Below are 13,398 nucleotides of genomic sequence, written 5' to 3'. Positions count from 1 at the left end.
CCAGCTCACTTTCATTTCCAGCAGAGCTGACTAGGTAAGAATTCCTTTGTGAGTATAAACCATTTTTGGCAATGTGAAGAATAGAAAATCTCATACTTTGTTGGTTTTAAAAAGGAGCTCATGATTTGCCACTTGAACCTTGGTGAGTGCAGTATTACCTGTGTAGAGATACCCGGCCAAACGGGTATAGTGTGTGCATGTGCACGCTCACATTTGTGTATACACACACCCCCCCAAATGGCTCTTGAATAAATTCAATCCTAACAGAGTTTAGGGGTGCATTTTTCACAGTATATAGTTTCTCGGCTATTGTTGCTTGAATGTCGTCGATATGTTTCAACAAAATACCAGCAGAACCTTGATACTGTACCACTTTAATTCCTACAAAAGCAGGGCTATTTCTGAAAGTTCTCTACCTCCACCCCGTCAGTGTGCCTTCCAAAGGGGATTGAGGTAAACCCAGCCGTCACCCTGTAAGAGAGGAAAGACACATTACATGGGGGAAGGGAGGAGCAAGGGTCGGCATCAGCTTCCCTGACAGCGCCCGGCCATGTCCTGGGGAGGCCTCCCCATTAATCTCCTCAGCGCAACTGCTTTTTACAACCCCAGTGATCTTCACATGTTGGCATTTCAGGAGGAAACCCCACAAAAGGACCGAGATGCCAAAAGAAAGGTGAGATGCTTTCCAGCAAGGAAGAGTATGTGCCATGAAAGCCCCTTGAAAGGGAAGGGCTGGGGGCAGATGGATGCGTGGACAAGGGAGAGAAAAGCAAGGGCCTGCACGTGAGGGGATGCCCACCAGAGGCGCTCTGGCAGGCGCCATTCACAAATACGTCAGCACCCAAGCAATGACACCAAGCAGATACTACGGAGAAAAAGGCAAGAATCAAAATGGTGCACACAGTCTTATGCTAGACTAATGAACTGAAAACGTCTGGCTTTCATTAAACCCCGGGACGGGGGTGGGGGGATGTGTAGTTCCTGCTTTTTGTTTTTTAATATGTGACTTTCCATAGAAGCCAGGTTCACTGGTTGTCTCAGCGAGACCAGATCTGCCACAGAGAAGGACCCTTGAAGCATTTAGTGATGGTTCATTTTCTGTGTCAACTGGACTGGCCCCAGGATGCCCAGATTAAGCGTTTCTGTGTGTGTGAAAGTGTTTCCGGAGGAAGAAAGAATCCACCCGTGTTCCTGCCTCACTGTGGAATCGGCACCTCTCTTCACCTGCCCCTGAGCTGGACTCCACCATCTCCGCCACAGGTTTTCAGGCCTTTGCCCTTGGACTGAATTACACGCCTGGCCTTTCTGGGTCTCCAGCTTGCAAAGAACAGATGATGGGGGCCTCTCACCTCATAATAAATATATCTTCTATTGGGTCTGTTTGTGTTCTTTCTCTGGAAAATCCCGACTAACACAAATTTCACTTCACCTGGGCAAGACTTCCACAGAGAGTCTAACTCAGAGGCTCATAAATCAGGCAGTGTCTTCCCTGAGCCAGAATCCAACCTAAAGCTCCCGTTCAGTCCACAGCCGCTGCTCTTCACAGTCTACCTCAGGGTTACCAACTCACCCTGCGGCCTTGTGGCTAGACACAGGAGTCCTTGTAGCAGAAGGCCCAACACCAGGGCCAAAGAAAGCCCAGATATATTTCGATTGGATCTCAGTGTTGGGACTTTAAATTCCTGACACCAAACATAAGAAATTGTGTGAGAAATTTGATTGGTGACTTCTCATTAAGAATTGTCTAGGGTGACGTGGGAATGAACGGCACCCAGCCCCTAGAGCTGTGTCACCAAAAGATACACTTCCAGAATTTGCGATTCTGTTCTCGGATGCTCCACAGGCAACTTCAACAGCCCAAGGGCCTCAGTTGGCCGTACAGCACCTTGCTTGCTAACCCAGTAGAGGGGCAGTTGTGTGGCCAGAAACTGGCCTTTCTTAGCACATCCTTACTTGCCTACAGGATAAAAGTTCAGAAAGGGTGGTTCTCTGTAATCGAGGTTCCAGCCCGCGTAGGGGTGGAAATGGGCCGAGGTGCTTCACTACTAATTGGTTGCTAGCGATAAAGCACCAGGGGCTGTGGGTGGTTTTACAGAGGAGGGCACAGACATGGGCATTGCCGCTCCTGGCCAAAAGGCGAGGCCACGGGCAAGATGCCCACAAACCAGGCCTTCCCCTGCCCGTCACGGTCCAAACTGCTATGTTAGCAGGCAGGATCCACCCGCCTCCCTCTCGGGACAAGCACCACGACGGGGGGGGGGGGGGGGGGCTTACCTCCTGGATAAAGTATTTGGGCTGCCATGGTGTGCGGAGGGCCTCCCGCTTCCGTTCCTCCACCCGTTGCTTTTCCTCCAGGTGCCGCTTCTGCTCAGTGGCAGCGTCGATGTCCCCCACCCGCAGGTATCGCGTCACCTCCCTCCAGAGGTTCCTGGGGATGGGGTGGAGACAGAAGTCAGGCAGGGACAGCGAGCTCCAGGGTGGCGGCAGGGGCATCGGGATGGTCAGCTATAGGCGAAGCTCACTCTGGTGCCCCAAAGGCCCCAGGATTTGACCCCAGGCTTCCAGTCTGCGCTTCCCCCTCTCCGCCTGTCCTAGGCAGCGTGGCTCGAGGCTGACGCCGGGAGATCAGGGACGCTGGCAGCAGGCGGCAGCGCTGCAATGGAAGCCTACATGGCACGGACTCTCAGGACGCTACCTCGGGCTACTCATTTGACACAACGGCCCCGTGATACTGTGCCATCTCCATTTCTGAAAGCTCAGCATCCTTGTGAGGAAGGGGAAGTTAGGTGGCCAGCGTGAGCAAGCTATCCAGTACAGGGTTGGCTCGCACTGGCCTGGGGCTACAGACTGGGCCCGGGCTGAGGGGGTCTGCGCTGCAGGAGCCAGGGTCCTGATCACAGCCCGCCCGCTGCTCCGGTCCGGCTGTTGAGCTCGGTTTTCCAGTCCGGCTCTGTGTTCAGGCACAGCCACACATGGAAGGGACAGGCTGCATCCTCGAACAGTGGCTCGTGTCCCTCTGCGCGCTGGCATATTGCAGGGCGGCCAGTTTTGTTCTCGCGGCCGAGCCAGAAGCAGCAGTCGTGCTGTGCTACAAACCACGGGCTCCCAATTCTGGAAAGGCTTCATCTGAAGCCCTGGACGAGGGGATGGATTTCTTCCCTGTTCCAGACCGTCCCTCGTCCCTGTCGCCCAGTAGACGAGCGTGGAAGAGCGCATGGGAGCGAGCACGCCCGCCATTTGGACGCAGAGGTCACACTCAGTTTCCAAGTAAACACACGTGTGTGTGCCAATTCTACGACTAAGCAGAGGTCCCAGGGATACGGAGGCCCTGCGTTTATTAAGCTCAGCTATAGCGTATTATTTACACACACTGCTATGTCCCTGCTCTTTTTTTTCCCCACATAAATGCTCCTTTTATGGCAAACCCTTTTCACAGAATCATCTAATTTCATTTTAACCCCACCTGTTTCTAAAGAACAGCATGCTTGGAGATAAAGAACGGGCCAGCAAACATTTTCTGTGAAGACCCAGACAGGAAGCATCCCAGGCTTCGCAGGCTATATGGGCGCGGCCGTAACTACTAAAGGGCCCCTGCAGCAGGGCGGGAGCCGTAAACAATATTTAAATGAATGATCATGGCCGTGTTCCCATAAAACCTCACAAATGCGAGCCGTGGCTGGATCTGTCCCATGGGCCACAGTTTACTGACCTCCTGGACTAAAAGCTGAAAGTGGCACACTGCAAGGAGACGGTGCTTGTGTGTCTGCATAAATATCACCGCAAGTGGCCGCATTCTGTTCGCATCAGGACGGACACAGCAGCTGGGGACACGCTCTGCCTGCCTTCCCCATTGTCCTGTCGCTCAGACGGTTCCTTTTTTTCTTTCTCGTTATTTCTCATTTTTTAACTTTATGCTTAAAACATTTCTTTGAATATAAGAGTTTTCCCTTAGCATAAGCATAGAGTCCCAGACGTGGAGCGCAAGGTTAAAGTGAATTCCTGAGTTTCTGGCTACCAGCCCATGCACGTGGCTCTCCTCCAAGCACAGGGCGCAGCGTGTCGACCGAGCCGTGGCCTCACCGGCATTGATTTTCCTAAATTCGGTTGCTCAACTGTTGAGCAAAACAAAAAAGTTTCATCCTTCGTGGTTCTTTAATTACCAGCAGCCAGAGAGTCCCAGTATCTAACTTTGTGATCAAACAGGCCAGCCGAGCTGGCCTCCTTTTAGTCCACGGCTATGTTCCCTCACACTCCATCCCTTGGCTGCCGGGTAACTGATCTGACCACCCCAACAGGTCCAGACCCAAGTGACACAGTAAAACATTCAAGTGTCTGAAAAGCCAGATGAACACCAAGCCTGACCCGGGCCTGCTCCCCGCCCTCGGGGCCAGTGCTCGGGAGAACTGAGGAGAGAAACAAACTGCCGGTTCCCACCTGGACTCCATGGGCCCCTGCTTCTCCAGGGGTCTGATCTTCTTCGGGTACACGGGCAGCGTGGTCGTGTCGATGACTTTGGTCTCCCCGTTGCTGTAGGTGAACTCTAAGGTCCCGTTCCACTCCCCGTGAGCTTTGCAGACGATGGTGTTGGTTGGGTTGTGCTTCACTTCTGCTGTGACCCTGCATCAATGAGATGATCAAAACGGGAGGCTGACTTCCAGTGTGCGTCAGTGTCGGGGAAGACGTCTGCCGTTTTGTTCAAAGACTAACTCTTACAATGTAAGCTAATAGCCTTGAACAACAAAAAGCAAGCATTGGTAGTAAAATTGGAGCCTTCTGAATAGACTGGAAGTGAGTTAGTAGCAATACAGCAGTGTAAACTCCTTGGCTCTGATCAATACAACCTGTTACTGGAGTGAAAACCCCATCGCGCCACGCTCCGGAGGATTCATCACAAGGGCCGAGACGGAGCTTGCCCAGGTAGCAACCTGCCCGGAGGAGGGTTGTTAGAAGCGGAGCAACAAAGACAACCTGTGTGCCCCCGCAGCGGGCTGGCCTTCGGTTCTCAGGACTGGGTTCCCCGGCTCCGACAGGAAAGAATGATCTCACTGATGACGTGGCAACTGGATTTATTGGTGCCAGTTTCCCAGGAGGTGGGAGTTCGTGGGCAGAGTCGGAGCTCGCAGATCAAACTGCTTCAGAGCAGAGAAACGGGCTGTGGCCTCAGAAGGGAGGGTTTATTGTCACCGGGCCCGTTTGACTCTGGCGTGTGCTGCCAGCACATCACCAAAGGACTGCACCATAACTTTAGACGGGTGCGGGGGGGTGGGGGGGGTTAAAACAAAAAACTCCCAAGTGAGGAGGCGTAGAGGCCCCCCTCCGACAGCGAGGAGCTCAGGCTCCTGCCTCAGGACCCAGGCACCCGGGAGTGGACGGGGCGGGCTACAGGAGTCAGTGGGAGCAGGCCCTGAGCCTCCCGCAGAGCCGGGGCGACGGGCTGGCACCCTCTCCCACACGAGTGAGGCGAGCAGAGTTTGAGGGAAGGGAAAACTCACCCACAGCCCCCAAACAGGGCAGAGATGGGAGCGTCATCCCAAGGGAATCCCCAGTAGCCCAGTCTCATTTGACAAGCAGGAGCCAGAACCGCAGGGACAGGCGAGCAAGTTGCCAAGAGCAGCAAAGACAGCCCCAGAGGGTAAACCCCACAGACTTGGGGGCTCTGACAGACACAGCTGCTCCATGGGAGCACCCCCCAACCGTGGGGAGCAGAGAATGGGGCAGGGGGACAAGCCCAGCACCCACCCCCAGATCTGCTCGCAAGACAGGCTCCTGCAAGGGCCCTGCCCCTCCTGCTGTCCCACGGCCTCGCCCAGCGCGGACTCGGCGGTGCCGCACGAGGGTCTACGCCAGTCGCAGCCTTCAGAGAAACGCGACCCATTACATCGTCAAAGACAGAGACTCCCTAACAGCCTTCTCTTACCTTTTACCCCATCGGATGCCACCACCTCACTGACGGAGAAAGCAAATTCAGGGCGGCGGCGAAAGACAGGTGGAGCCCCTGCCGCCTCCTACCTGTGCACTTTGCCGCCGTAGAAAGGCTTCGTGTGGAAGATGACCGTGGCCGAGTACCCGGTCTTGGCGCAGCTGATGCTGACTTTGCCTCCGAGCTCCACCCAGGGGATGGTGAGGATGGACCGGGCGTAGGCACTGGGCAGGGTGAACACGTACTCCTCCCCGTGTTCCAGGAGCCTCAGCACACCTCCGGGGGAGAGGGAAGAGTCAGGCACCCGCCCCGGGAGATCTCTTCCCTACCGGGCACCTCAACGCCTATCCCGCACGGGCCTGCCCTCCCTCTGTTGGGCCTGGCAACTATGAAGGGCACCATAGGCCTCAGGACGGAGGATTCTGTCCTTGGGCCAGACATACGGGGCTAGAGGAAGCAAGGGATGCCCTCCCTGGAGAGAGAGGAGCGAGGAGTGGGGTCAGTGACCCCACATGACACCTCTGGCTGCCAGGCACCCTGGTGGCTTCTGTGCTTGGGCTTCACAAGCACCCAACGTGGTCATTTTTCCAGCTTTTAAAAATGGATAAGGAGGGCCTCCCCGGTGGCACAGCGGTTGAGCGGTGGGTTGCGAAGCTACCCGCAGCCTCTGCAGCGCCGGTTCGATCCCCGGCTGCTCCCCGGCCACCAGAGGAGGGTCCCGCATGGCGCGCAGACCTCTCCTGCCGCCCGCTGCTCCCCTCAGCAGTGTACTTCGTCAGTCTGCCTGCTCTGCTCCCCGCTCTGGTGAATTCTCTGACCAACCCATGCTTCTGACTGCACCCAGTGCTTGTATGAATAAATAAATCTTTAAAAAAAAAATCAGATGAAGTAGAAACTCTGAATTTCAAATCAGAATTTGGCTGATCAGAGACTAGACCTAAATCAGTCAGACCTCCCCCTCGGCTCTGCCGCCCTGTAGCCCCTCAGCAAACCCAAGATGCCCCAAGAGGAGGATCAAGAGGTCCCCCCACATCAGTTAAGTCCGTGACATCAGTATCAAGAGTAACTGGCAGAGACCCAGAGGCACAGAAAACAGCACAGAGGGTGCAAGGGCCAGATCTGATGCCCAACCTTGGGATGCAACAAGAAACAAAGCTGCGCTGCCCGGGGCTTCTGGAAGTTCCTGGCGCGCATCACAAGGAGCATGAAGTGCTGCCGATGGGCCACCCGTTTTCCTATGCTGAGATCTGGTCCTGCCTTGGAGGTCCCTCGGGGCCCGTCATTTTTGAGTCTTGTCAGCAGGCTCCTCTCCAGCACGGACCACGCGGCTGTGAGCAACACACAATGGGCCTTTTTCACAAAACACTTTGAGAGGCGGGACTGCACACCGGTGTTTCGTTTTGTTTTCCAGCCCATGTGTATGGAAATTACGGCACGAAATCTTTTTAGGACCTGGCTGAGACCTCAGAGGATCATTTCAAGCCCTCTGTCACTCACCAGCCTGGTGATGACAAACTCTGCCTCAGTTTCCTCATCTGTGACTCAAGGATCATGTACCTCACCAGGCTGTGGTGAAGGCTGAGGTGACTCTAAAGCGCAGCTAAGAGCACAAAGCCCTCCTGAAACCCCTCCCCGCTCCCCGCCAAGGGCTTGTATCATCCTAAGTCCTCTCTCATTAAAGAGACTCTGAACAGTGGTAATTTCCTCCTGGGATGGAGAGCGTTGTGGAGGGAGGGGTGAGCCCTTGAGGCATGATAAGCGACATGTGGGCAGTGCCCTCCCACTGCTCTTTGGAAAACCCTCTTCCAAACCCAGGTTCAATTTACACACTCGTCTGGCTCTTTTCTGGAAACCCGTCAGGCTGTCCTCTCTCCTCAAGCCCCCCGTAATTACGCCTCCTCAGCACTCTCTTTTACAGAGCTGCATTCAAAAATGTCCAATATGAATGAGACTGTAGTAAAATTAGACTTACAAATGGGGTCACAAATGAAAGTTCCTTTTAAATGAGCCTAAGAGCCCAGAGAAACTGGAAAACACCAAACAATCCACCCTTCCAGGCCAAGGTTAGTCCTGAAACTGGAAGATTTTCCTTTTTTAAATTCCATAATTTCCCAGTAAGCAGAAGGCAAAGCATTAAGACTTTCAAACTGATAAATTTTAGATGATTTCATATCTGGTTTCAAGCCGAGGAGCCTAACCACCCTGGCGGGGCATTTACCCTGGAAAGCAGCGAGTCTCAGAAAGAAACTGGGGAATTCACCTGCCAGCGCCGGCCGCTGTGGCATCTGGAGCACCGTGGGCTGCTCTTGCTGGAATTAATTGCTTTTCCCCACAGACTCAATTAAGAGGCTGAGCCATTTACTGGGCGCTGATGGGAGTTTTAGGGGGAGTGGGTTGCAAGAGCAGTTGCGCCCGGGCTCCCCCCAGGGTAGGTGGCATGCTGAGTGGCAGCGCCCTTGCTGCCCATGGACCAGGCTGCAGAGGTGACAGGTCAGGGCCTCAATTAGGGGCTCTCAGAGTCAGTCCTGAGGAGACGAGGGAGAGGTCGGTCTCCGAACTGCAACCTAAATGAACCCGAGGCAGAGTGAGGCGTCTTATAATGCCACAGCCTCAAGGCAATAAGAGAGAAGCCCATACATTTATGTTCGAAATTCCAAGATCTAGTTGTTAAAAGGAGGGCGGGGGGGGGGCGGGGGGGCATTATTTCAAACCCAATCAACAAGTTCATGGAATGTATTCGTGCTCTGTATCAGAGCAGGTGTGTTCGGGAACACACTCCACTTGAGGGCCTCCCACGCCTCCTGCCCTGAAACACCCTTTCTCTGGCCACCCAGGGCGTGCTCTCTCCTCCAAGCCTTCACACAAACACCCCATTCTTGTTGAGGTTCACCCCGTTAAGTGACAGCGCTCCTGCCTGGCTCCGCCCCCTATCACTGGTCTCGGCAGGCCAAGGGCTGCACGCTCCGGTGGAGTTCCCCGCCCGCGAGCACACAGGGCAGGATTTCCATCTGGCCCCGCCATGGCTGGTGACAATTCAAATGAATGGACGAGCGGAGAAGCGAACAGATAAAGCCACGGACTGATCTCCGCCACCCTGTCGCGGACAGATGACAAACGGGCAACCGCATCTCTGCCCAGGGTGCAGGTGATGACACCCACGTGGCTCCGCATGAACCCACAGCACCAGCTGCCCGGTGCTCTCCCTTCCCCAGCTAACAAACATATTTCATCCTCCAAGAATTCACGTGGGAAATTCAGAATAACAGAATTAAACGGAAAGAGATGGGCGCTCCCAATACCAATTTTTGTTTCTGCAGAAAGGGGACGGCCGCCTTCACAGGACAAGCCTCGGGGCACTGGGCAGGCCCCTGGCACCACAGGCACAGCCGGGAAGTCACCATCAAGAGTGATGCCACCCCCGCTTCTGGCTCCAGACCTGGACAGACAGATCGGCGTGAACTTAAACCTCCCACCACACGGAGGTCCTCAGCATCAGTCTCTCCTGGAATTACCCTCCCAGCTTTCTGCAGTCAGGTACCCCGGGTGTTCAACCCCCCACTCTGGCTCGCGGCTCCACAGGCGCCTCGGCCTGGACAGACCCGCTTGCTGGGACCTGCGCACGGCTGGAACCCAAGCAGCGCTGCTCGGGGAGAAGGGCAGCCAAGCTCACCCAGGGAGGTGAGTGGCCACTGGAATCAGAGAGGCCGCCAAGAAACACCCGCCCTCGCCATCGCCTGAAGCACACCCCCATCAGGTCTGTCTTCTCCATTCAGAGTCAGGCTTCCAATACCCTGCCTGTACCTCTGGAGAAACCCTAAAAGCCAACATTCCACCGCCACTAATTCCACATTCACTCCCATGCATGCGAAGCGGGGGCCCTGCCTTGCTCTTTCTGCCAGCCTCACCATCCCCTGGTCATCCTCAGGGCTTGTCTCTCTCACCCCTTCACCTCTCAGTGAGGCCTTCCCTGCCGCCGGCTCCCCCAGCCCATCCTGAAGCCCCACGCCCCCTCCCAGGCCCCTGGGCCCCTTCCCTGCCTCGTCTCCACAGCACGCGCCTCCTCAGACACCACACGGGCGGACCCGGGAGGGCAGGCGCCTCATCAAGACAAACTTGCTTTGCCTGTTTCGTTCACACAACTATGCACAGACCCCAAGACAGTGCCTGGCCCCGAGTAGGTGCTTAAGAAAAGCGTGCCAGTGATGAAAGGCGTTTTCATCTGATGGATTCGGGAGGACTTCCAAGGAGCCACATACTCCCCGAGACTGAAAGTCAAATTTTATGGTGGAATTTTGTACGGGAAGAAAGTTTTCAGCCCTGGAGCCGCAGAGGGATGTGTGACTCAAAACAAGTCCACGCACCATGCACATGGATGCCTGAATTTAACAAAGGTTATTCCAGGCTTCTCCAAACAATGAGCACACTTCATGCACAGCTACTGGCTGAGACGCGCGTGTGCAACCCATGAATGCGCTGATGAAACTCTGCTTTTGCTTCCGAATCTCTAGCACAGAGTCCAGAGATTTGCCTTGGGAATTTTTATGTGCAGGCTTTGAACAGCACCATTATCCTCATTTTCTGTGAGCCAGAACACTGAGGAGCATGAATAAAAATGTGTTCACAGACCCAGAGCCAACTCGAACATTCTCGCAAAGCTGGGGAAGGAAACAACCCCCAGCACACGGGGGTGGGCACCCACGTGCGCACAGCGCGCCCCAGCAGGGCCCGGGGGGTGGGGGGGCCGCGCGTTGGGACGATAGCTGCAACCCACCTAGTCCCTCACCTTGGCCCCCTGGGAATCTACAGGGGCCCTGTTCCAAAATATCAAAGCCATCCTGCTCCCCGCAGGCCGCCGACCCAGCCCTCATTCCAAATAGAACGACAAGGCCCCTACACACAGCACCCCCGCTGCCTAGCGGGGACACAGACGTCACTGTGGACGAGCCCCCGCCCCCGGCGCGACATGGCTTACCTTCTCCTATCATAGACACCCCCACGGACATGCCCATGAACTTGCTTTTGGTCCATACGTGAGTGTTGACACACAGTCTCTTCTCTTTGCACTCACAGTAGAAGCAGGAGATGGGCGGGTGGTGGGACACCTGCTCCGCCACAAACCTTAATTTGTAGCTTTTGGAAGGGTCGTCGGCCATCGGGTGTTCCTGGCCGGTGGGAGTGTGGGGAACAGTCCTCCTCGGCTTGACCCTGTCCTTGGGGACCTCCCAGGAGCAGTGAAATGTCTCCCCGATGATGGGGTTGTAGGGCTTCTTGGCCAGCGCCCCCCTGCGGCCCTCGTGGAAGGCGGTGAGATAATACTCCACGAAGCCGACGACCCGCTCCTCGGGCGTGGCGCCTGCGGTGACGGCCAGCAGCAGGTCGGGGTGCGCCATGAAGTCCGCGTACATCTCCAGCAAAGACCGCTTCTCCAGGATAAACGTGGGGAGCACCACCTGCATTCGGGAGAAGACCAAGTCTGGCTTACACATCTGGAGCGAAGCCTCCACTTCACTTGCTAAGACCCTTCCGAATGAAGGATGCGGCTACTGTGGGGTCAGACCCCCCAGAAAGGGTCAGGCAGATGTTTCTCAGTAGGCCCAGAGCAGCCACGTAGCAGTGTGGTACGGGAACTGGAGGCGAGTCCGGGTCCTGGGAGCCGCAGGAGGGCTATCACCTCACTCAGAGTGCACAGTCCTGAGAGCCCTGAGGCCTGGAGGTAGGAGAAGCTTCTGTTCCTGCCCAAGTCCTCAGCCCCTCCCTAGTCCGAGAGATCAACATGCCCCGTGTCTGCCCTCTTCCTAATGGAAGAAGCAATCACTGCTCTCCCTTCCACGACCCGGAAGTCTGTAGTTCGGGGGTCTGATCCAGTTCTAAGTTTATCAGTAAACTGTAAACTAAGAATCTCTTTTCTACTCTCAGAGTAAGGATGAGCTCACCCCACTTGTCTGTCATCTGTCTTCCCCCTCTGTCCTTGATGCCTCATGCCCCGAAGCCCAGGGTGTAAATGTGCCTCGTCTGCTCCATTATTCTTTAAAACGTGCCACCATGTCAGTTCCCCATCCACAAGTCATTAAATTCATGGTCTGGCCGTGGCGCGCCCCTCTGATGCGGCCCTGATGACTTGTGCAGCCTGAGAGGAACCAGAGGGGTACCAGAGGGCGTCCTTTGTGCCCGGACAATACGCAGGCGTCAAGAACAGAGGTCTTGAGAGAAGAGCTGGACAGACACGAGGGGGACAAAGCACAGAGATTTCGGAGGAAACGAGAGAAAGCCCAGGCCTCTGAAGAGAGGAGGCTGCTCTCTTTTTAATAATGCGTTTCTATTTTTCATTTTAAAGTTATGTCAGCGGAAATGTAGCTGTGTAAGTTAGTATGAATCTGAAAATGTAACATAATCTAAGTATCAAAAAAAGGCCTCGAATGTTAACATGTGTCTCCCGGCAAAGAACCGAGCGATTTTACAGACTTTCCGACTATCTTTCGTTTCACTTCCATAACCCAGGGGGGAAGTTATCTGAACCACGACGACACAAATTAATGATTATCATCTCGTTTTTCAGCCTGGCACAGAACAGCCTTCAGACGCCACCACCCTGCCTTCCCACCTCTTTCTGGGGGACCGGCCGCCCTGCGCAGCGCTCCCTGTGCTCTTCCGAGGAGGCTCACCCGGGCCCGCCGGGCAGTGGCCCACGCGCACCACCCCGGCCCCTCGCCCTCCCCCGGGACACCCGCCCGGTCAGCGAGGCCAAATCAGTGAAAAAGGAAGCCACACACGTCTGTGTCCCCAGACCACCCCCGAAACGACCCATTTCCAACTCTCCCATCCAGGGCCCAGGGGCGCCTCTGGTCAGAGGCCCGCCAGGGAGACGCGGGGGCAGTTTCCCCGAGGGTGGCCAGCCTGACAGACGGACTCGAGAGAAGACGCCCCGGCCTCGGTGTACCCTGCCCCCTTCTCTGCACTGAAGGGGCTTTTGTGGCAACTACTGCCCCTCTGGCCAGTAAGAATTCACTGTGTGCCTGAGACTGAGGCTGCAGGGGAAGCTGCAGCTACACAATTTGCCCTGTCACCATGGACTCTGGAAAAGGCATTTTCTTAACTTAAGCCAACATTTCTGAACTCAGAAACTGAGGGATTAAAACTAACTGGGAAAAGGAAAACCACTCAGAACTCCAAGGCACTGGACAGGAGACCCAAAGGCACCAGCAGGGAGCTGCAGTGCCAGGGCCCAGAGGGCGGGAAGGCGCCACGCCAGGCACAAAAGCAGGCGGGGAACTTGAGGGCTCCCGACACCCCCCAGCAGTTCTAACCATTACCCTTGACATCACGATTCTCTGCTCTGGTTAACGAGAACATTTTCTTTCCCTCATCTTCTTTATTAGGGCGATAAGAGGTCACTCAGCATAAGCACCGGGACAGCTGGGCACCCCATCACGGATTAGTAAGGGGGAGCAGGAGGTAGCACGGGTGAAAGGGTGAGACAC

General features: G+C 55.4%; 1 protein-coding gene across 2 annotated transcripts in view; it reads right to left on the bottom strand.

Annotated features, from left to right (window-relative positions):
* Positions 1-426: 426 nt before the first annotated feature.
* OSBPL10 (oxysterol binding protein like 10) overlaps positions 427-13,398 on the bottom strand; it is a gene marked incomplete at both ends in the record, with an annotated part of 223,312 nt that continues 210,340 nt past the window's right edge. For both annotated transcript variants that reach the window (XM_084248144.1, XM_084248145.1), the window contains 5 exons: positions 427-471; positions 2,275-2,428; positions 4,435-4,617; positions 6,010-6,196; positions 10,893-11,370. In XM_084248144.1, the coding sequence (XP_084104270.1) occupies positions 427-471; positions 2,275-2,428; positions 4,435-4,617; positions 6,010-6,196; positions 10,893-11,370 (1,047 nt within the window). The remainder of the gene's footprint in view (positions 472-2,274; positions 2,429-4,434; positions 4,618-6,009; positions 6,197-10,892; positions 11,371-13,398) is intronic.

The sequence above is a fragment of the Talpa europaea genome (assembly GCF_964194135.1).
Source record: "Talpa europaea genome assembly, chromosome: 11".
Taxonomy (NCBI): Eukaryota; Metazoa; Chordata; class Mammalia; order Eulipotyphla; family Talpidae; genus Talpa; species Talpa europaea.
This window is presented reverse-complemented; position numbering and strand designations above follow the sequence as displayed.